Source organism: Bos javanicus, chromosome 16 (assembly GCF_032452875.1).
Source record: "Bos javanicus breed banteng chromosome 16, ARS-OSU_banteng_1.0, whole genome shotgun sequence".
Taxonomy (NCBI): domain Eukaryota; kingdom Metazoa; phylum Chordata; class Mammalia; order Artiodactyla; family Bovidae; genus Bos; species Bos javanicus.
The window spans coordinates 54,845,934-54,870,675 of record NC_083883.1 but is presented as its reverse complement, the minus strand read 5'-3'; the positions used below and the strand labels follow the sequence as shown (position 1 = coordinate 54,870,675).

Sequence of the window (24,742 nt, the reverse complement as noted above, 5' to 3'; positions counted from 1 at the left end):
GAAGGGGCGCTGTTTTACCCTTGACTACCTCCTCCCCATCAGTCACTGGCCCTTAGCATGTGGGACCCTAGGAAGGAGAACAGTGATGTACTAGTGCCAAATCCTGCCAGCTGGTGAGACCAACTGCACACCTCTTTCTAAGTCCCAAGTTCAGTGGCATCACATTGGGAGTTTGAAATTGTCAAGGGGTGGATATTTACACTGGGGAATTAGCAAATGCTACATACATCATGACTTTTTCCCATGAGCCCTTGTTCCAGCATACCCCTGAGGGGAGGGCTGTGTCACTCCAGGGTGGTGCCTTCAACAGTACAACTGTCAGCACCAGAGAAGGATACAGCTGTTAGGCAAAGCTCCAGAAAGAATGTAAGGATGGACATGTCTAACTCCAAACTGCATCTAGGGAGGCCACAGCAATGTTGGTGTGGATGAAGAAGGTCACCTGACATTTCAGTAATCAAAATATGCTGAGGCCAGCAAGCCACTAGCCTCTGAGGCCACCCCAACAGTGCACCCTGAAAGGATTCAGGATGGAGAAAAACAGGATATTGGCTCTAGATAGGGAAGGTGCATAGCAAAGGAATAATCTCAGTAACCCCAGACTCTTGCATCTTTCACAGAAAAGTGCTAAATGTATTAACTTGAGACATCTGGTTTTCTTTAGCTAACTGTAATCTTTTAATGTTCCAGCCTGGTTTTTTCTGCAAAAACTCTTACATGCCTGGCTCCTCCCTTACCTCTTTGGAACAGTTTCTCAGACCTACCTGAGAGGATGTCCTGGGCTATCATCCTCAGTAAATCTAACGAATAAAATATAATTCTCATCTTCTGGGTTGTACTTTTTTTTTTCTAGTTGACAATGGAGAATCTCCTTTTGCCAAAGGACTCAACCACTCTTTTGGGAGGAAAGTGTACACCTTTCTAGCAGGGATGGTGAATTAGAACTAGCATTTACTCCAACTCCTGCAATTGGAGCCACATTCTAGCAAGAGGCTCTGCCATCTGGTGAGAGCAGAGAGGCGGGGAAGGATGGCCCTGCGGGTGCTGGATGGTTTCCTTGCTGCTGGCCCTGAGGCCTGCTCTTCTGGAAACAATCCACTCCACCCTGTTGGGTCAGAGCAGGTGTTCTGAGAGCTTTTCTTTCTTTCCACTTTCAGGGTGCTGACCTCCCTTTGAGAGTATGGACTCTGCTCCCAAAGTCAGGTGTGACAGTGAGGACAGAAATGCTGCAGTTGATAGGGACAGAATAAAGGAACAAAGTAGGTGATTAAATAGTTAATCTCACTGTGTGTGTGTGTGTGTGTGTGTGTGTGAGAGAGAGAGAGAGAGAGAGAGAGAGAGAGAGAGCTCAGTCGATCAGTTGTATCTGACTCCTTTGTTATCCCAGAAAATATAACCCACCACGATCCTCTGTCTACGGAATTTTCCAGGCAAGAATACTGGAGTAGGTTGCCACTTCCTTCTCCAGAGATCTTTCCAACCCAGTGATTCTTAACCACTGAGACACTTGGGAAGCCAGCTGGTGATAGGTACAGGTCATTAAACAGTTAATCCCTATAGGGGATTATAAGTAGGAAAAAAATATATAAGAGACCCTTGTAAGTTAATGATTACTTAAAAAAGCAAGTTTGCTTAACCACAAAACTAAGCAGGCTTAATCAGCAGCAAAACCATGCAGCTGAAGCACAAGACACGCCCCCAAACAATAAAACAATGGTAGCATGAGACCCACATCCTGCCCAGTGAGCTCAGTAAGTTAATGATTCCTATGACATGCTCTCAGCAAACTTAAAAAACAATGATTTGTGGACCTAGATTGGCCATGTAGGGACAAGAAGACTCCCCTCTCAACCTGGAGGAGGAGTTGAAGGTGGAAGTATAACGTCTACTCTAGAAAGACAAGGAAATACTTCTCCCCCGCCCCCACTGTTCTTTTGATTGCAAATCTGTAGTCCAGTAAATTCTCACAGCTTAGCACTTCTCACTGGCCTGCTTGTAAACCTCACAAGCATCTTATTCTAATAAATCACTTTTTATCTATCACTTTGCTCTCCCTGAATTCTGCTCTGCCTGAGACATAAGGAGCTATAATACACGAGCTTTTCAGAGCTCCTGAGATAAAGCCAGTTTCACTGGGAGATTCCCTAGTTGAACCTCATCAAGCATATTTTCTGGAAAAGAACCCAGGCTCCCAGCCTCACTCGAGGGATGGGGGCCACTCTGGGCTTTTTGACCCTGTGAAGGGTTTCCTCCAAGGTGACAGAAAAGGGCAGGTTTACATCTGAGTCCTTGAGTTTGAAGCATTCTTACCTACCCCTGAGGGTTCCTTACCAGCCCCAGGAGGAACTAGAAGCGTGTTGGGTGCCACTCTGCAGGCAAAGCCAGAGTGAAGGAGGATGAGTGAAATGACAGACAAGAAGTCATGAGCCACTTCACACCCTGGAGAAGGACTCTAATTAAAAAGACAGACACATGGATGTAACTAGAGGTTATCATACTAAGTGAAGTAGGTCAGAGAAAGACAAATGCCAGATGAACCTATCTCTGAAGCAGAAATAGAGTCACAGACATAGAGAACAGACTTGTGGTTGCCAAGGGGGAGGGCAGAGGAGGGAAAGACTGGGAGTTTGGGGTTAGCAAATGTAAACTATTAAATATAGGATGGATTAACAACAAGGTCCTACTGTATAGCCTGGGGGACTATATTCAATATCCTGTGATCAAGCATAATGGAAAAGAAAATAAAAAAGAATGTATAACTGAGTCACTTTGCTATACAGCAGAGACTGGCACAACACCATAAATCAACTATATTTCAAAAAAAAAAAAAAAGACAGACAATAGCAGGTGTTGCTGAAGGTATGGAGCAGTTAGAACACTTGCCCATTGACTGTAGGGTGGAAAATGGTGTGGTTGCTTTGGAAAACAGTCTGGCAGTTCCTCAAAAAGTTAAGCTGAGTTACCAGGTGATCTAGCAATTCCACTTCCGTATCTATACCCCAAAGAATCGAAAATATATGTCCATAAAAAGCCATGGGTTTTCCGGGTGGCACTAATGGTAAAGAATCCACCTGCCAATCCAGGAGATAAGAAACTCAGGTTTGATCCCTGGGTTGTGAAGGTTCCCCGGAGGAGGGCATGGCACCCACTCCAGTATTCCTGCCTGGAGAATACCAAGGACAGAGGAGCCTAGTGGACTATGGTCCAAAGACCCTGGTGGACTAGGGTCACAAAGAGTTGAACACTAAAGCAACTTAGCACACATGCACATAAGAAGCCATACATACGTGAATGTTCATAGCAGCATTACTCACAGTAGCTACAAAGCAGAAACAGCCCAGTTGTCCATCAACAGATGAATAGATAAACAAAATTTGGTATGCCCACACAATGGAATATTAGCCATGAACAGGAAATACTGAAACTGATCCATGATACCACATGAATCAGGGCTCCCCAATCCCATACTGGTCCATGGCCTGTTAGGAACAAAACTGCACAGCAGGAGATGAGCAGAGGGTGAAACCAAAACCACCTCCCAATTCCAGTCCATGGAAAATTGTCTTCCATTAAACTGGCCCCAGGTGCCAGAAAATGTTGGAGACCAACAATACAGATGAAACTTGAAAGCATTTTGCTAAGCAAAAGAAGCCAGACACCAAAGGCCACATGTTGTATGATTTCACATATATGAAGTGTCAGACAAGGCAATTCCTCAGACCCAGAAAGCAGATTAAAGTTGCAGGGGCTGGGGGAAGGGGAAATGAGAAGTGATTGCTGACAGGTGTGGGGTTTCTCTTCCTGATGATGAAATGTTCTGCAGTTAGACAGTAGTGATGGTTGTGCGTCCATGCGCAGTCGCTTCAGTGGTGTCTGACTCTTTGCGACCCTGTGGACTGTAGCCCGCCAGGCTCCTCAGTCCATGGAGATTCTCCAGGCAAGAATACTGGAGTAGGTTGCCATGCCCTTCTCAAGGGGATCTTCCCAACCCAGGGATTGAACCTGAGTCTCTTGAATCTTCTGCATTGCAGGTGGATTCTTTACCGCTGAACCACCAGGGAAACCCCAGCTATGGTTGTACCATCTTGTAAATATACTAAAATCACTGTGCACTTTATAAAGCTAGACTTCATGATATGTGAATTATATCTTGATTTTTTTCGAAGTTTTTTTTTTTTTCAATATTTATTTGGCTGCACTGGGTCTTAGTTGCACTTGAGATCTTCTATCATTCTGTGCCATGCAGCATCTTTTACCACAGTTGGGGCATGCGAACTCTGAGTTGCAACATGTGGGATTAAGTTCCCTGACCAGGGATCCAATGCGAGCCCCTGCTTTGGGAGCTGGAGTCTTAGCCACTGGACCACAAGAGAAGGCTCCCTTGATCTTTTTAATGGGGCGAGGGGGAAGAAGCCAGGAGGCAGCAGCATCCTCTTGGTCCCCAGAGAGGGCTGGGCAGCCCTGAACCAGCCCATCGGGGATTTGACAGAGCAGGCTGAGCACCACCTGGGAAGAGCTGGCTGGGCAGAGGGAAGAAAGCTGGATGGATGTAGAAGGAACTTCAGCCAGTGTCTGAGTCTCTTACCATGGATGGATGGCTAGGGTGTGCCCACAAAGGGCTTGGGTGGCTGTGTGCTGGCAAGAACCAAAGACCTCATGTTGCTTTCCACCTCCAGTCTCTCAATGATCTTTTGGCTTCTCCCTTATTCTCTGCTTTATCCCTCCCCTACCCGCTACCTACCTCCTGGTCCCAGACCCGCACACTTAGCCTGGCTAACTACTGCTCAACTTTCCGGCTTCAGATAAAATGTCCCTCCAACAGTGTCAGTGATAAACACATTGGCACTGGAAGTGGAAGTGAGTGAAAGTGGTGAAAACAGATTTTATTCAGTCACTACCAATAGTGAACAAAGGGAAGAGCTCCATTTCCATTGTGCAGAGGTGGTGGGGCATGTTACAAGTGAATTGAAGGAGCAGCTGGGGTGGGGTGGGTGGTGCAGTGGCTCAGTACAGTCAGAGAAGCCAAGAGTTGCAATGGGTCAGTGAGTTGGTCAGTGCCCATGCAGTTAGGGCAGCATGTGGAGGTCAGGGTTTCATCCTCCCACAGAGACTGGGAGAGAAGAGAAGGGAGAGCAGCCCTATCTTCCTGATGATGACTTCTCAAGGGGATGGTCCTCAGGCCCAAAGAAGGCACCTCTGAGATGTGGGAGATTTGTATATATCTCAAGGGGACGAGGAAGGATTCACAATGCTAAGTACTTTTTAATAGATCACTAAGAAACAGAAGTTTGGGTCAATGTCAGGTGTTGGCTAGAACAGCAGTGAATTCTCTTGGCAGCCTGGAGGTGTCCAGGCAGGCATTTGATGGGGATTGGAATCTTCCTAAGGACAAAGCCTTAAGCTCCTAGAAACCCTGCTAGGGTTTGGTCCTCTCCCAGTTGTAGGGGTTTGGACAGTCTTTAGTTCTCACTAGGGGCCTGTTGACTTCAAAAAAAAAGTACAATGTGAAAGTTGCAAGATCAGCTTTATTTGGGGCAAAATGAGGACTGCAGCCCAGGAGACAACACCTCAGATAGCTCTGAGAAACTGCTCCAAAAGAGGTGCGGGGAGGTCAGTATATATGTGATTTTGATGAAAGGAGAATACATTAACTTGAGCACATACATATTTTTTGCAGAAGGTTTTTGCTAGTCACAAGAAGGAGTCATCACCATGAAGGATTTTAGTGCTTTTCTAGATATGAGGAGATACAAGAATTGGGCTCATAAAGTCAGCTCCTGAAAATATCTAACTATCTGAAGACCCAGTCAGACCCAACCAGCACAGAATTTCTGTTCTCCACTCTGAACTCCTTTCAGAGAGGTTGTGAGTCAGAAGCTGCAGCAGCGCAAGATTTGATCTTTGCGAAGGCAGATAAAAAGTAAAAGTTAGTCATGTCTGACTCTTTGCAGACCCAGTCCATGGAATTCTCCAGGCTAGAACACTGGAGTGGGTAGCCATTCCCTTCTCCAGGGGATCTTCCCAACCCAGGGATCGAACCCGGGTCTCCCGCATTGTGGGCAGATTCTTTACCAGCTGAGCCACCAGGGAAGTCCATGGCAAGTGCCAGTTTGTGGCTGGCAGGACCTTTTCCTGACTGCTCACCCTGAACTGGCCCTGCTCTGGGGCTCCCAGGCACCAGCATTCCCCAGCATAAGTCATCACATTATTGTCCATCACTTGTTTGACTTGTTTTCTCTGATGGAAAACTGCTGGTGATGAGAACCTGTTTGTCCTGTGTTATTATATGTCGAGTGCCTGGCCCAGGGAATATATTCAACAAATATTGAATAAATGAATGAGTGAGTGAATCTTAAGTAAGAAGCATCTAAGACAAGGAGGATTTGAGCAGAACAAATGGAGGCAAATGAGGGGAAAGTACAAAGCCAGGCAACCTGGGAGCTTGTTACACTCTCCCTAGAACTAGAGAGGAGTGCGGGTTGACAATGAGTCAGATGGTGGCTTGAGGGGCTTGGAAGCTGCAGGCTTTTAATGCCCCACTTGGACTTCTGTCCCAACCTGGCCTTTCCTGGACATGGAAGCAAGAATGGGGACCAGAAATCACTGAGCCAGTTAATTGCACATTGCATCAGCTCTCCCCTCCCTTCACACTTGTTTCCCTTCAACAAGCAATCAAGCACTTTAGAAGATGCAGGATTAGTGAGAGAAAAAGCTCTTAGAGGGAACTCTGATCAGAGTGACAGACTGACCTCCATTGAGAGCAAATCTCCAGAAAATTAAATAACCTGAATGCCACATAGCCCCCTCCCTCCAGAGGCAGGTGGTGGACAAGGACAGGTGAAGAGCATCCCCTTCCCCCTCCACCCCTGGGTTTAAGGCTTTTTTGCAGGGGAATCTGTCCAAGTAATTAATGGAAGTAATTAGGGTCAGATGGTCATGAAAGGAAATCTTTCAATACCAAGCTGCCGATGCCAAGGCTAGCTATGCCAAAGAGAGGAGAACACGAGGGAGGAGGACCCAAAGTGAAAAAGAGTCAGTTGCTGCCCCCACCCACAGGACATGGTGATCCAAGGAGGGCTTGTTCTTCTGGCTCTCAGATGAAAGGCAGGGTGCAAGGTCTGGGGGTTTGCATCTGTAATCAGCAGCCCACAAAGAGCAGAGGGGAAGGCTCCAAGCTGCAACAAAGATGGGCAACTGCTAAAGAAGGAAACACCACAGGTGGCTCCTGACATTACTGCAGCCCAAGGCTCAGAACTGTGCCCTCTGCAAGGTGAAGAAACACTTTCTGTTAATGTAGTCAGTATATCTTATGAATTCTTCTTTGATTATATTCCTCACACGTTGTGTGGCTTTCAAGTCTTTGAAAGGGTGGAAATTTTTCCATCCACTCATCTATCCATCCATCCATTCATCAATCCATCCACTCCTCCATCCATCTGCTCACTTACTCACCCATCCATTCACCCACCCATTTATCTATCCATCCACCCACCCATCTTATGCATCTACTTCACAGATATTTATCAGATTTCTGCCAAGCCCTGGACCTACAAGGCAAGCAAGGACCTTGCTTTTGCCATTAACAATTCAGGGAGGAGGAAAGGGTACACAAGCAAGCAAACAAAACCCAAGGAGCCCACACATGATTGCTGTGAAGAGAATCAAACAGGGTGTAGCCTCAAAAAAATTCACAACCTCCAAGTTGAGGATTGTGTTTTATTTGTGGGGATCGTTAGGACTTCCAGCCTGGGAAGCAGTCCGTGTCCTATATGAAAAAGTACTAAATTCCTTAACTTGAGATATCTGGTTTTCATTTACTTTTTACCTAGAACTAGAGAGGAGTGGGGGTTGACAATGAGTCAGATGGTGGCTTGAGGGGCTTGGAAGCTCTGCTATTTCAATGCTCCAACAATACTTCTTCCAAATACTCTGTTAGGACCATAATCTTTTGATATTCAGACTACAGTTGTTGCAAAGCTTCTATAGAGCCTGGCTGCTCCCCTTGCCTCTTTGGAGCAATTCTCTCAGGGTTACTTGAGATGCAGCTTCCCAGGCTGGAAGTCCTAAAAATCCCCATCAAATAAAACATAATTCTCAACTTTGAGGTTGTGAATATTTTTAAGGCTACACCCTGTTTCATTCTCTTCACAGCAATCATGTGTGGGCTCCTTGGGTTTTGTTTGCTTGCTTGTGTACCCTTTCCTCCTCCCTGAATTGTTAATGGCAAGAGCAAGGTCCTTGCTTGCCTTGTAGGCCCAGGGCTTGGCAGAAATCTGATAAATATCTGTGAAGAAGATGGATAAGAAGGATGGGTGCGAAGAACTGACTCATTGGAAAAGGCCCTGGTGCTGGGAAAGACTGAAGGCAGGAGGAGAAGGGGATGACAGAGAATGAGATAATTGGTTAGCATCACTGACTCGACGGACATGAGTTTGAGTAAGCTCTGGGAGTTGGTGATGAACAGGGAAGCCTGGCCTGCTGCAGTCCATGGGGTCGCAGAGAGTCGGACATGACTGAGCAACTGAACTGAACTATGTATAGGAAGATGCAAGAGTCTAAACTCACAGACTAACTGTTCCTTTGATACACCCCACAGTTATCTGGGACCAGTATCCTGCATTTTCACATCACAAGTTTCCTCAGGGCTCACCTTAGGCTGCAGGGAATGGCTGCAAGATACCAAGTATTCTTTTCCTCCCTGAGTGCCCTCAGGGCTCACTGGTTCAACTGATGATGATTTTGACATCCTTTATTTACTGATATGGCAGGAAATATTGCTTTTCTCAAGGGTGACAAGGCATTAGAGGGTGACAGATGAGGTTTTCTTCAGCTGGGATAGGCAGAAAGACCTTTGTGAGACAGTGACCTTTGAGATGAGGCTTAAATGCTAAGGAGAAGCAGAGGTCTAGAGGAAGAGCATTTTGGGCTGAGGGGAGAGCCCTTGATTGAAGGGGTGCCCAAGGGCTGAAAGGAGTGAGTGATGAGGACGGTGCTGGGTAGGGGAGCAGTCAGCAAACTCCAGGACCACTCACTGCAGCATCATACAATTTGAGGGCCTGCTGGTTACCCTCCCAGAACTCAGGCGAAGTGTGAACACCCTGATACTCATAAACCAGTAAGTTTTATTACTCTGCTATTTCAATGCTCCAACAATACTTCTTCCAAATACTCTGTTAGGACCATATCAGTGGTTGTAGGTCAAGTGCAATAAGCTGGCATGAGCCCCAGCCTGCTCCTGCCTACTCCCTCTCTTGGACTCCCTTAAGGTAGACCACATGGTGTGAACCTCTTCAGATGGGACAGTGTGCGTTTTCCCCTGTTCGTGCTACAATTGAGGTCTCCCGTCTGCCAAACTGGTCAAAGATCGGTGCTTAGTGAAGGTGACCCACTGGCTCTGACTTTGTATGGAGCATCTCTGGGGACAGAGAATTCCATAGTGCCAACTCAGAGTCCCCTGGTAGGGATATCTTGTCTCTGCATTTCTTGCCTTCCCAAGCGGCTCCCAGGGTATGGAGAGTCCAGGGCTCCTCACAGTCTCAGCAGAACCTGCAGCCTCCCCCATCAATTAGGAAGGATGTCTGTATCCATGTCCCACCCTAGCTACCTCTGGCTCAGAAGCTAGCTAATGGCCATGGCTGCAGGTAGGGGCAGCCCTGCCCAGGCAATCTATTTGTTCTTGTTGATAAACTGGAGTGGAAACCTGAGGGAGGAAGCCAGAGAGGTGGGGAAATTGGGAAGTTCTTAGGGGGTCTGGTTCTAAGCTTGGCCTAGAGTCTAATCTAACCTAACCCTATGGAGGGGGGTTGTCCCCACATCTGTGGGAAACACCCCATGGATGTAAATGAGGGAATGGCAATCTGAGATCATACACCTGGACAGGGCAGGGATGGTGTGGGGAGGTGAAAAGTGAAGTATTTCCTGTGATATCAGTAAACAAAGGATGTCATAGTCATCATCTGCTATCGCAGCCCTTCAGTGTGAACCAGTGAGCCCTAGGGGCACTCAGAAAGGAGAATACCTGCAACCTAGCAGACTACAGCCATTCCCTACTCTGAGCCCCAAGGAGCTAAGAATGTGAAAAACCAGGATACTGTCCCCTTAGCTGAGATGGATATGAAGGGAATGATTTCAGTGGGCCCAGACTCTTGCATCTTCCCATGCATAGAAACGCCCTAAATTCCTTAACTTGAGATATTTGGTTTTCTTTAATTAATAATCACCTTTTGACCTTCAACAGGTTTCCCTGATAGCTCAGTTGGTAAAGAATCTGCTTGCAATGCAGAAGACCCCAGTTCAATTCCTGGGTTGGGAAGACCCTCTGGAGAAGGAATAGGCTACCCACTCCAGTATCCTGGCCTGGAGAATTTCATAGACTGTGTAGTCCATGGGATCACAAAGAATCGGGCATGACTGAATGACTTTCCCTTTGATGTTCAGACTACCTCCCCTTTGTTGCAAATTTTCTATATAACCTGACTCCTCCTCTTGCCTCTTTGGAGTAGTTCTCTCAGAGCTACTTGAGATGTTGCCTCCTAGACAAGAAGTCCTAAAATTCCTACCAAATAAAACATAACTCTCAAACTTTTAGATTGTGACTATTTTTTAAGTTGACAGAGGGGTCCCCAAGGAGCCACGGTATGGCTGGTGGAGGCCATGCTGCCCAGGGCAAGCGTGAACCCTCAGCAGAAATGACAGATGCTTGCTGGAAGCAAGTTAATGCTGGATTTCAAGCCTGAGAGAGACTCCCCATTCCCATAAATATGTAGTGTCTATAGAGCGGGGGTGGGGTATCATTGCTGCCATCAGGCAGGCAGTATCTACCAGAACAACATAGTCTGAGTGTTGATGTGGCCTCATTTGTATTCCTGATGAGTGGACCCCAGAGATATGCATGCAAAACTGGCCTCTGACATTTATGCAGACTCGAGCCCCAGATGCAGCTGGGTTTGATAGGCCACTGGCAGTGGGGCTGGGCACTGATTACAACATGTAGAAATGAGAACTGAGCTCCTATGATTACCCGCTGGGGTTGTCAGACTGCTGGCTCTTGGGGCCTGTTATCTGATGCTGGGATTCAAGCTCTGGTCTTGATCTCTGGTCTTGATCTCTTGAAATGGCACCCTTTTCTACGGATGCCCAAGGATTCTGGAGAAGGAGGGAAGGGACCAACCTTTGGTCGGGGTGGGGCATCCCTCCCATTGTTTCATTGTGTTCTTTCTCATCAATTCTGCCAACAAGTCAGTGTTTCTCTAGGACTTGAGGCTCCCAGAGGGTCCCTGGCACAGCCCAAGGCATGAGCTATGGGCACAGGCCTTCGCTCCACTGGAGGCTGACCCTCCACCCCTAAGGGCTCCTTTTGAGGCTGACTGATATCTGATTGCTTCATTCCAATTATGAATACATAATCAAAGGCTTGGATAGGGATGGTGGGTCTGTACTGGGAAAAACACTCCCAACTCAGGCACCAAAGGCTCCAGAGAACAGCTGAGCTCATAACTAACCGCCCTGTGCATGGGAGTGAGGTTTCACCAGAAAAGCACATTGTATTTTTCCCAAGGCCAAAATATAATGACTCATTTACTCCCTGGAAAGGTATGTTTTCAGAAAACAGATCACGTTTGCAAACAGCAGAGAACCCTGTTTATTTTTATTTCTAAAAATTATTTGATATGGAAAACAATGTAAAGTTTGGATGTGTGTTTATTAGCTTGGAGTCTTAAAGAATAAGGCTACCTTGTTGGTTGCCAAAAGATAAAATGCACAGATGTCTGCTTTGGGGCAGTTTCAGTGAGAACAGACCATTTGCAAATAATAAATCACTAATCTTCAAGGCCACTAGAGATCACTTAAAAAAATTTAATGGCAGAGGCCCAAGGCTCAGGGTCTGAGGTTGGCCAGTTGGTGGTGGTGGGATGTTAAGGAAACAGAGTCTTGATGTGTTCCGGGGTCCAGTTAAATGTAATAAAGGTGGAAAAACCATCTACCTCCAGCCACTGACATACCTAAAGTTTAGGCCTATAACACTGGTGTGGAGAAGAGAAAGAAGAGGAGGAGGGGAAGCAGAGGGGGAGGTTCAGGATGAAGAAGAAGAGGGGAAGCAATGGAGAAGGGAAGGGAAAACATGAATATTCAACGCAAACCTCTCCATCACTGGTGATAGCAATCAGTGTGTGTGCCCTTTTTAGCCTTTCTGTATATAAAGGCCCCTGTGGACCAGCCGAATAAGGAAGAAACAGCATGTGTGCTCAGTCGCTCAATTGTGTCCAACTCTTTGTGACCCCATGGACTCTAGCCTGCCAGGCTCCACTGTCCATGGAATTTTCCAGGCAAGAATACTGGAGTGGGTTGCCATTTCCTACTCCAGGGGATCTTCCCGACTCAGGGATAGAACCCACATCTCTTGCATCTCCTGCATTGGCAGGCAGATTCTTTACCACTAATGCCACCTGGGAAGCCCTTGGGAAGAAGCAGTGTCCAGTCCTAGGGCCATGGCCAGGGTGAGTGTCTGCCCTTCTGTCTGTGCTGTGGTACCCAGGCTTACCTGTAACATCTGTTAAGCCTGGACAAGAATACAAATATGCTCCACACACCCATACCTACACATTCATAAGTCATAAAGAAAGATAAACTGCTAAGGCAACATTCCACCCAGCTGTCTTGAAAAAAATACCTTCTTAATGACTTGGAAGATGTTTAAATGATGATTCTTGAATTCTTGGAAATTTGGTCAGAGCTGCTGCTGCTGCTGCTGCTGCTGCTAAGTCGCTTCAGTCATGTCTGACTCTGTGCGACCCCATAGATGGCAGCCCACTAGGCTCCTCTGTCCCTGGGATTCCCCAGGCAAGAGTACTAGAGTGGGTTGCCATTGCCTTCTCTGTTGGTCAGAGCACCTGCTGCCAAATCCTACTCCATCCGAATATGTGAATGTGGGGAGAGCTGAGCCATCTAAGACCTCTCCCTTTTTCTTCCCAGCCCCTGCTCCATCTTGACCTCCTAGGTCTTGTATACCTATACTGGATGCCCCAGCCTGAACAGCCAGCCTCTGTTCACATGCCCTGCCAACATCCACTGCCTGGCCTTCAGTCCACCCTGTAGGAGGAATGCTTGGAAGGATCCACCGCCCCCCTTCCCCCCACCCCTGCCCTCAAGCTCGGAGTCATTTGTCCAGGGAATTCTGGTGTCTTGAGAATATGCTAGATGAGGGCACTGGTTCTGGGTGGATGTATGTATGTCCTGGCTCCTCTGTCCATGGGATTTATCAGGCAAGAATACTGGAGTGGTTGGCATTTCCTTCTCCAGGGAATCTTCCCAATGCAGGGATTGAAACTGCCTCTCCTGCATTGGCAGGTGGATTCTTTACTGCTGAGTCAGCAGGGAAGTCCTATACTTGTGGTATCCACTATCTTTACAATAAGATGAAATCATTTGTGATGTTGCTGGAATCCTCTGGTCATTAGATCTTAAGGAGAGCAAGGTGGTAAGAAAAGATATTTTGGTGGTTTTGACTCTCACAAATGGGTCTGCGATGTTGAATTTGAAGCTCAAAATAAACTCATCCTGGGTGCACCCAGAAAATGCAGGCTGCTTTTCCTGAAGTACAGCATACAGCCTCTAGAAATGTGCCACTCTGTGCTGTCCCTGCCAGGCCAGCTCCTGCTGACCTGAGACAAGAATGCAGTTGGGTAGAGAGAGGGTATGCAGTGGTCACAGCATCCTTTGCCAAATCCTACTCCATCACTTATCAACTATGTCCAACTGGGTAATTTATTCACAGGACCAAATCCGATCTCTCAATGACCACATGGAGGCAATGAATCCACAAAGGAGAAATGACAATGGTACCCAACTATGATGATTTATTTGATGTGTCAAGTTGGCTGGGCCCTGGTTCCCAGATGTGAGGTCAAACATTATTCTGGATGTTTCTATGAGAGTGTTTTTAGATGAAATTAACATTTCAATCAGTGGACTTTGAGGAAAGCAGATTGCCCACCATAATGTGGGTGGGCCTCGTCATATAAGTTGAAGGCCTTAATAGAACAAAAGATTAACCACCCCCAAGGAAGAGGGGATGTGCAGCAGATGACACCAAACTTGAACTGATACACTAGCTCTTCCCTGGATCTCCAGCCTTCTGCAGATGTGAACTTCTTAGCCTCCACAATCACACAAGCCAATTCCTTAAAATAAATCTGTTCATATATATGTGTGTCTGTGTATGTGTGTATATATGTGTGTGTGTGTGTGTGTGTATATATATATATATATATGCATTCTATTGATTCTGTTTCTTTGGAGAACCCTGATGAATATACTGCCTTACAGGGGTGACTTGGACAAAGGTCTTAGTCCAGCATCTAGCCCAGAGAATGCTCTCAATACACATAAACTTTTAACCAAGAGCATAGCTTTGGAGTCCAATAGCCACAAATCTGTCCTGGCTCTGTTGTGTCCTATAATCTACCACCTTCCCTGAGCCTCGGTTTCCTCATCTATGAAATCGAGAAATGGAATATTTCCTGCCATATCAGTAAACAAAGGACATCACAGTCATCACTGATTGCAGCCGCAGCCAATGGTGAGCTGGTGAACCCCAAGAGAACTCATATCAAAGGAATGATTTCAGTGAGCCCAGACTCTTATATCTTCCCATAGATAGAACAGCGCTAAACTCCTTGAGATACCTGGCTTTCTTTAATTAAAATAATCATTTAACATTCAGACTACTTGCTCTTTGTTACAAAACTCATATATAGTCTGGATCACCCCCTCGCTTCCTTGGAGCAGTTCTCAGGGTTACTTGAGATGCTGCCTACCAAGCTTGAAGTCCTAAAAATCCCCACTGAATAAAACATAACTCTCAACTTTTATAAGGCACATCCTTTTTCAATTAGTCTTGTACAGATGTGACAGTTGGACCATAAAGAAGGCTGAGTGCCAAAGAATTGATGCTTTTGGATTCTGGTGCTAGAGAAGACTTTTGAGAGTCCCTAGACTGTAAGGAGGTCAAAACAGTCAATCTGAAAGGAAATCAATCCTGAATATTCATTGGAAGGACTGATGCTATAGCTGAAGCTCCAATACTTTGGCCACCTGATGTGAAAAGCCAACTCATTGAAAAAGACCCTGAGGCTGGGAAAGATTGAAGGGAGGAGGAGAAGCGGGTGGCAGAGGATGAGATGGCTAGATTGTATCACCAACTCAGTGGACATGAATTTGAGCAAACTGTGGAAGCAGTGGAGGACAGAGGAGCCTGGCGTGCTGTAGTCCATGGGATTGCAAAGAGTCAGACATGACTTAGCAACTGAACAACCATAAGCAGCTCACTCCTGGAGTTGCAAGGTGTTTTGGTAGCACTCAAGTTTGTAAAGTTTATAGTTCATGGTGCCTGGAATTCATTTATTTGCACTTTCACCCCATATGCATATTGGTTCTGTTCAAATGCTGGAGACACAAAAGAGCTTGAGTTCCTGCCCTTGGGGAGCTCATGCTTTAGTCCAGAAAGGTAGACAATAAACATGTACATAAATACGTGGGATAATTTCAGACCATAGTATGTGCTGTGCAAAAAACAATACAGGGTAATGTTGTCAACTTAAAAAAATGCACAACATGAGAATTGTGAGTCACGTTTTACTTGGGAGCAAAACGAGGACTATAGCCCAGGAGACAGCATCCACATAGCCCTGAGAAACTGCTCCAAAAAGGTCAGTATATATGTGATTTTGGTGAAGAGGGAGTTCATGCAATGAAGCACATATTTTTTTGCAGAAGTTTTCTTCCAGTCGTGAGGAGCAGTCATCACCATGAAGAATTTTATTGCTTTTCTAGACATGAGGAGATACAATAACTGAGCTCATAGAATCAGCTCCTGAAAATATCTATCCAAAAAACTCTTCTGCCAGTTTTTCCCAGAGCAGAGTGCCTCATTTCTGCTCTCCATCCTGAGCTCCTTTCAGGAGGTATTGAAAATCAGCAGCTGTGGTAGCACGTGATTTAATCCTTGTAGAGGTAGATGGCAAGGGCCACTTTGTAGTTGACAGTGTGTTGAAAGTGACTCTGAGGAGGTAGCATTTGAGACCCAAATGACACTTGTGGAGACTTGGGAGAGGGACATTCCTGGTGCAGAGGAGGCCCTCAACTGGTATGCAGAATTATCACTATTGCTAATAATATCTTGAGACATAACAGCGAGTCAGGGAGCACTAAATCATTGCCTACCGTTTGTGCAATGTCACTTCTCAAAAGGTGTTTCCCTAGTTGCGCTAAGCTCCTGGTCAGTGTATTTCCCTGGGTTTGACCACAGACGTTCCTAGGTCCCCCATGGTGTCCCCAGTGCTTAAAGGGAACTTTATATCCAGGAAATGACTGCTTCAACAGGCATACTTTAAAATTCTTCTTCTTCTCTAGAATCATATTCTTTCCAAAACTCTGGGTTGCAGTTGGCAGAAATGATGGTTGATGGATACCCAGAAAGCCAGGGAGCTCTCCCCCACTCACCTGTTCATTCAGTATATGACCCCTGGCTTCTGTACTCTGCAGGGCTTTCGTATTTGAGCAAACAACTGAGTCTGCTGACCACAATGAACCACTGGAGGTGGAATGAAGGAATAAAGTAGACTCATTAAGAGGGAACTCATCTACCAGTACCTATTACAATGAGGGTGTAATTCTGTTTCCACAGCTTGGGAGCACCACCTCCCTAGGATTCTGGGAGAAAAACACTATGACTTTGGTAGAGGTCCAGTTGGATTGGGCTACCAAGATTGCACAGTGGTAAAGAATCCACCTGCCAATGCAGGAGGTGCAGGTTCAATCCCTGGGTCAGGAAGACCCCCTGGAGAAGGAAATGGCAACCCACTCCAGTATTCTTGCCTGGGGAAAAAGTCCCATGAACCAAGAAGCCTGGTGGGCTACCCCTCCTGGGGTTGCAAAGAGTTGGAAAAAACAACTAAACAACAACAAAAATAACAGTTGGATCCAGGGCCTTCAGTTATGTCCCTGGTAGGATACTCCCAGGAGTGGGGATTGGAGATTGTGATGACAGCAAGTCTAAAACCACATAAGTCTCATCTGAGTCTGTGGCCAGGCTGGGGTGGTGCTGGTGATAAACTGTTTTGTGTCTCTAACTCCCATCCTCTGAGCCCTCAGCTCCCTCCTCCATGAACTTTTCTATCTTTCCTACAATGGCCAAACATCAGTGGAGTTCTCTCCCTTGATCAAAAACCATCTCCAGATACCTTCATTCACAGTAAGGTACAAGTGATGGCTGGAGCCTTTCAACAAGAATTCAAGCAGCATCTAATGGTTCAGGATGACCAGTGTGTTTGTCTATATTGTTTTCCCAATGGAAGCATTACCTGCACTGAGGGTGGAGCCCACAGATGTTGCTATTAACTCTAAGATGCTGGCACACTGCTCCACCTGTGCAGAGACTCTGAGAAGACAGCCCCTCAGAGCCAGGGGTCTCCTCCACTGGAGCCAACAATGCTGGTGGCTGAAAGGGTGACCAGGAGTCTCCTCAAGCATGAAGGAGAGAAAGAAGAGTAGGGACGGAGAGTGAAAGAGAAGGAAAGAGGGGATGAAGGGAGAGAGGCAAGGAGGTGGGAAGAGGAGGCAGGATTTAGTGCTCAAAGCAACCCAATCTGAGGTCCCCGGGTGATGGCTGATTTTATGCATCAATTTGTCTAGGTCATAAGGGACCCAAATATTTGGTTAAACATTATTTCCCGATGTGTCTGTGAGAGTATTTCTGGATGCAATTAGTACTTTAATCTGCAGACTGAGTAAACAGATCACCCCCTCCAAAGTGGGTGGGTAGCATCCAATCCATCAAGGGCCTGAATAGAACAAAAAGGTGGAGGAAAGAGGAATTTCTGTCTCTCTTTCTCTCCCTCTCTCTCTCTGCCTGTCTCCTTCTCCCTCGCCCTCTGCCTGACCACTTGATCTGAGTATTTTCCTGCCTTAAACTAGAACTTAACCTTTGGCTCTCCTGGTTCTCAGGCCTTTGGATTCAGACTAGAATCACATCACAAGCATTTTTCATGTCTCCAGCTGACTGGCTGCAGACCATGGGCCTTCTTGGTTTCTATAACTGCCTGAGCCAATTCCTTATAATCCAGACAGATGGACAGACAGACAGATTTCCTATTGGTGCTGTTTCCCTGGAGAGTCCTGGCTAATTCACCCAATCATCCACTCTCGACTGTCTCCAAGTAGTCACTCTGTCATAAGACCTCATTTATTTCCTTCACAGCACTTATCACTACCTGCAATTACTGTTTTGTTTACTTGTTTGTTTTCTGTTTCACCCATAAGAGCATGAGGCCCAAGCCAGCAAGGGCTCTGTCTTCATCATGAAAGGCACACCCGCAGTGCCTGGGCCAGAACACTTAGCAAGCACTCAGTAATTCTCTGTGGAGGCAAAGATGCAAGGGAGCTTCCATATACATGCGTTAATACGTGGTATTTGTTTTTCTCTTTCTGACTTACTCCACTCTGTATGACAGAATCTGTGTTCATCTACATCACTATAGATGACCCAATGGTATTCCTTTTTATGGCTGAGTAATATTCCATCGTAGGTACTGATGAGCCTATTTGCAGGGCAGGAATAGAGATGCAGAAATGGAGCATGGACTTGTGGACACTGGGGGAAGGAGAGGGTGGGCCATGTTGAGAGAGTAGCATCAACATATATACACTACCATGTGTGAAACAGACAGCTAGTGGGGAGCAGCTGGACAGCGCAGGGAGCCCAGCTCAGTGCTCTGTGATGACCTAGAGGGGGACGATGGGGGTGTGGGTGGGAGGAAAGCTCAAGAGGGAGAGGCTGTATGTATCAGTCAGTCAGTTCGGCCGTTCAGTCGTGTCCGACTCTTTGCGACCCCATAGACTACAGCACACCAGCTGTCCCTGTCCATCACCAACTCCCAGAGCTCACTCAAACTCATGTCCATCGAGTTGGTGATACGTATACACATAGCTGATTCATGTTGTTGTACAGCAGAAAACTACACAACATTGTAAAGCAATTACACTCCAATTTTAAAAAAATAAATGTCAGTAAAAACTAAAAGTGAAAAAAAAAATTCAAGGGGAGCAACAGAGAAAGAAACATAAGGAATATATTATGGGAAACAATGGAGAGATGATTCCCAGAAATATCCCAGGAGCTTCTCACCAGTCCCCTGTCTAAGTGTCAGTCCCCAGCAAGATCCGATGATGCTAACACCCATCACCTTGCATCAACCTGCTGGGTGTGTGACATCGTTTCATACCATCTCTGAATCAAAGCACTGCATTCCACATCCTGGAAAACACTGCCTGTCACAGCCTATGCTCCAAAGAAATGTCACACACACCCTAAGGCCACTGATGTAGGTTTTTCAGAAGCCAAGTCCCAGGGTTGTTGTTTTTTTTTTTTTAACATTTTGTTGGTCCAAGGTAACCTGCTTTTTGGAATCCTGGCCTCCAGGAAAGTTTATTGCAAGTTCTGGAGATGACAAGTCTGGAATGGTGCTGGCACAGAATGAACAGGTGATGTTCAGTGGAAGTGGGACTCACGGTTGGGGGAGGTGTCAGGGCAAGTGGGAACAACCTGGCTGTACTTTAGAGGGAAGACTCTGAGCAGATCGCAAAGGTATGAATCAACTGTCCTTCCTTTATGAATTGCTACCTTTTAGGATCAGAGGAGGATATGACAACCCACTCCAGTATTCTTCCCTAGGAAATCCCATAGACAGTGGAGGCTGGTGGGCTACAGTCTACAGGGTCACAAAGAGTTGGACACGACCAAGTGTCTAAACAACAACAGCAATCTCAGGATAACCATCAGGGTTTGAGTTCTGTCAACAAAGTTTTCCTGACCCACTCACCAAAATAGAATGACAAACACCCTTTGTCCAGGTCTTAGCTTTTTCCTCAGTGCCACTTTAACCAGACATGGGTTGTTCTCTCCAAAACATCTCAAGATGGCCGAAGCCTATTTCAGGAACAGAAGTCCTGCTCCCAGGACTTGAATTCCAGTCCCCACCATCTGGGCTGCTGCCTCTGGGGATGAAGGAGAGGCTGCCTGGTCTCCGAGTCCAAGTAGGAGAAATGGATAGGACAAAGTCATCTTTGCAGGTCAGGCCTTCCAGTCTTCACATCCCCTATGCTGTTCTCAGCTGTCAGCTCCAAAGCCTGACTCAGCCGTCTTCGCCCAGCGCACACATCTCAAGCCACGAGGCAGGCTCTTATCTGGGAATCCTTCCTTGGCTCCTCCACTCTGCGGATTCTAAACTCCAAGATCAGAGGTCTTACCAGATGCACCCAGGGGCCAGGCTTGAAGCATGTGCTCCTCTGGTCACTGATGGTCATTTCTCCTCCCTTTCAGCATTTCCCTCTCTTCTCGGAGGGGAGCCACCGGCTGGGGTTCAGGAGAGTGAGGAAGGGTTGGGGGTGGCTCAGTCGTCCTCATCCTCATCTTCGTCCTCGGTGTCCTTGTTGGGGGCACACCTCTGGAAGCACTGCACCACGGTGGCCAGGAAGAAGCTGGAGATGATGGCAGCAATGGAGACGGCCACCCCGGAGAAGATGATGACAAACAGGTCTGTGAGTGAGAGGCTGAACTTGCACTCGCTGAAGCTGGCCTCCGACAGCTCGTGCAGGAATATCCTCCTGTTCTCCATGGGCAGGGAGCACTGGATTTCATCCAGGCCTGTGAAAAAGGCAGGAAGAATGAGAGAGAGGTTTAGACTGTGTCTCAGGATGGCCCAAAAGTCAGCAAGGTGAGTGCTGACCAAGTGCAAACCAGGCGCATCACCCAAACACAAAAGGGGGACAAAGCAGACTTGAATGCAATTTAGACTGTTTCAAAAGGCCTCACGGTAATCACATGGTAGAATCCAGAATGTGCTGGTCTCCCTTGACCCGCTTCAAGACACGGGTCCCCAACATCCAGGTCACGGACAGGTACCTCCTATCAGATCAGCAGCAATATAGGATTAGAAGTGAAGGGCACAATGAATATAATGCACTTGAATCACCCCCAAACCATCCATCCATCCCTTTGCCCACCCCCGCCCATCAGCCCATGGAAAAATTAGTCTTCCATGAAATCAGGCCCTATTGCCAAAAGGGTGGGAACCACCGCTTTAAGGCATGGCACTCTTGATTTTGAATCACTAAGAATGGTTGATGGAAGGGAATATCATCTTTTTAGGGTTTAGAAGCTCAGTAGACCCTAATCCAGATCTGTAATATCCAACCTTGCGGGTGGGGCAGAGGCCGTGGGATGTATAGGGCCAATGCCAACCAATGATGGCACACTTAGTTTGTAGGGTAGCTTCCCAAGAAGAATGCCAGCCTCCTTTTCACTGCTACCCAGGCGAAACTGAACAATCAGTGTAGCATCACAGAGACTGCACTCACTACCCTAGAAGAGTAGTGGGGAAAATAAGCCTACATCCAAATGTGACCTTCAGTATATAGTTAGGAAGCTGGCATGAAGTTCCTGTGTGCTTCAGAAGCACCCGAAGACTATACTGAAATTCAGATTCTCAGGCTCCACCTCTTGGAAAATCCAATTCAGCAGGTTTGGAGTGGGACCCTAGGCTCTGCATTTTTAATAACCATGAGATTCTGATGTTGCTGGTCCCCAAGGCACACTTGAGAAACATTATCTTCTCGTTGATGAGGAAGAGTGTGAGGGGTTTTGAGAGAGAGTTCCTGGGACACCTACCCCACTACAACCAGAGAAGTCCTTGCAATCTCTGTCTCTTATATTGGGTCCCTTTAAGATCCCACTTGAAAAGTGAGATTAAAAAGAAGTTTTAATCTTGCTTGCTAATTTAAAAAGAAGTTTCAAACCCACAGGCCCCCCAAAATATTACACCTGGATATGTGCTAAGAAAGTGCTTCATCAGTTCAGTCACTCAGTCGTGTCTGACTCTTTGAAACCCCGTGGACTGCAACATGCCAGGCCTTCCTGTCCATCACCAACTCCTGGAGTTTACTCAAACTCATGTTCATTGAGTCAGTGTTGCCATCCAGCCATCTCATCCTCTCTCATCCCTTTCTCCTCCCACCTTCAATCTTTCCCAGCATCAGGTCTTTTCAAATGAGTCAGTTCTTCACATCAGGTGGCCAAAGTATTAGAGTTTCAGCTTCAACATCAGTCCTTCCAATGAATATTCAGGACTGATTTCCTTTAGGATGGACTGCATAGCAGCAACAATAAATGCAATCTAGAGCTTACCAGGGGCTTCCCTGGTGGCTTAGACAGTAGAGAATCTGCCTGCAATGCGGGAGACCCAGGTTCTATCCCTGGGTTGGGAAGGTCCCCTGGAGAAGGAAATGGCAACCCATTCCAGTATTCTTGCCTAGAGGATTCCATGGACAGAGGAACCTGGTGAGTTACAGTCCATGGGGACACAGCCAGACATGACTGAGCGACTAACACACACACACACACACACACAAAGCTTACCATAGGCTAGGCACTGTTCTAAGCACCTCACATATAACAAATCATTTAATACTCACAACTCAATGACACAGGTCCTGCTATCATCCCCATTTTAAAGATGAGGAAACAGGTTCAGAGAGGTAAAGTAACTTGTCCAAAGCAGGACAGCTGGTAAGCGGCCTAGCTTTAATTCAAATAATCTGCCTCCAGTATACCTGGCCTATAGCCACTATGCCTTCAAAAGGAACAGAAAAGGGATGTGGGGCTGGAAAAGATAGACAAGAAGACACGGGCCAGGGGGCACAGGAAGCCGATGCTGCCTTCCCATGATTGCCACCAAGAGGAATGGTGGCGACAGAAGTTGTCGGTCACCTGGGGGTGAGGGACACATTCCTAGTGTAATGGGTTTATGACATTTTAGATACCTCTGGAGGACTGCTCCCCTATCAGTAAACTGTTCCTCCTGGGGTACCCCATCTGCCATCAAGCAAAGTGGGAGGACAGCTAGAGAACTGCAGGTTGGTGAATTTTACCCCTTCCACTTACTTGTAGGAGCCTAAAGCTGAGACTTGTCTGGGACAAAGGACCATCTTTAGAAGGGGTGGTCAGTTAAGGTCTAAAGGATGAGAAGGAACCAGCCATGGAAGAAGAGTCCAGACAGAGAAGAAGGAAGCTGGTAAAGAACTCAAGACATGGGGAAAAGTTCACCTGGGGCTGCAGAGTGAGCCAAGGGGAATTTAGCAAGAGCTGGGGTAGGAGAGACGGACATGGGCTGAGCCCCCGAGAACCCGGGTCTCCAAATAAATACTATGAACTGAGGCCTACCTCCACCAGCAATCCTGTTATGGACTGGACTAAACCTCCCCACACCCCAGATTTATGTGTTGAAGCCCTAACATGACTATATTGGGACACCAGGTCCTTTAAGGTCTTTATGAAGGTAATTAAGGCTAAATGGGGTCATAAGGGTGGGGCTCTGATCAGGACTGGTGTCCTTATAAGAAGGGACAGTAGAGAGTGCTCTCTCTCTGCGCGTGAAAAGTCCATCTGCAAGTCAGGAAGAAAGACCTCAGCAGAAACCAACTCTACCCACACCTTGATCTGGACTCCTAGTCTCTGGAACTGTGATAAAATAAATCCCTATTGTTTAAGCCCCCCAGTCTGTGTTATTTTGTTATGGCAGCCCTAGTAGACTAATGACAATCCTCACTGTACACAAATAAAAGATATAGACTTGTGTTAGTATTAAACAGTTGTTCACTGTTCAATTAAAAATTAAATTAAACAATTTAAAATTGTTTTAATTAAATTGTTTTAATTAAACAATTAAAAAGTTAAATTAAACAATTAAAAATTGTTCATTACCAAGCATAATCTACACATTCTGATGTATATTTAATACGAACTATATATTAATACAAAGTCAAATTACTGCCATATTTCACAAACTTCAAATATAAGAAAATGTATAATAGTAAAATGCATGATATTAAATGAATAACAAGGTCAGCTGTGTCTCTGATCTGGAAGAGGAGAGAAAAATAAACTAGTAGTAACTAACATTCATACTGCCTTACTACATGCAAACACTATTTTAAGTACTATATACATATTAACTCTGAATTCTCACAATTATTACTATGCCCATTTTATGGATGAGAAAACTGAACCACAGAGAATCCATATACCTTGCCTTCAGCAACACAGTTTCACAGAGATGTGAAGACACTGTTTTCACATTAAGCTCACCTGCCTGCAATTTCTGTTTACCTTTGACTTCCTCTCCGTTCTCAGGAAAACTTCAGTTGTTCTCTTTTTCAGTGCTTCCTGGTTTCAGAAAGCTGCCTTCAATCCATCTCCATGGGGGACTTCCTCACACCTCACTAATTAGCTGGTCTTTATTGTGTATCTCTCCTTCTATCTCAGAAATGGAAGATGGAGGCAGACTGGCTGAGCGTCACCTTCCTTCTGCCCTCACCCACCTTTTATGTAGTCTGTAGCCAACCCATTGATGTTCTCCTTCCAATGGGAACCATTGCCTAGAGACCAGATTCATGTTCCCTCCTCTCCCTGAATCAGTGCCTACCTTAGATATCCAAGGAATTACCTGGACCAGAGCTCTGCAGGTTTCTCCAATTTACACTTGACAATGTTTCTGCCTATTTATTTTATTAAGCCAAGCTTTTGCTTACCTCTAAGCCTTTTAAAGGAGAAGGCAATGGCACCCCACTCCAGTACTCTTGCCTGGAAAATCCCATGGACGGAGGAGCCTGGTAGGCTTCAGTCCATGAG

General features: G+C 46.3%; 1 protein-coding gene across 1 annotated transcript in view; it reads right to left on the bottom strand.

The window, feature by feature from the left end:
- Window positions 1–5,507: 5,507 nt before the first annotated feature.
- LRRC38 (leucine rich repeat containing 38) overlaps window positions 5,508–24,742 on the bottom strand; it is a 49,971-nt gene continuing 30,736 nt past the window's right edge. The window contains exon 2 of the mRNA XM_061383228.1: window positions 5,508–20,701. Within this exon, the coding sequence (XP_061239212.1) occupies window positions 20,448–20,701 (254 nt within the window). The 3' untranslated portion in view covers window positions 5,508–20,447. The remainder of the gene's footprint in view (window positions 20,702–24,742) is intronic.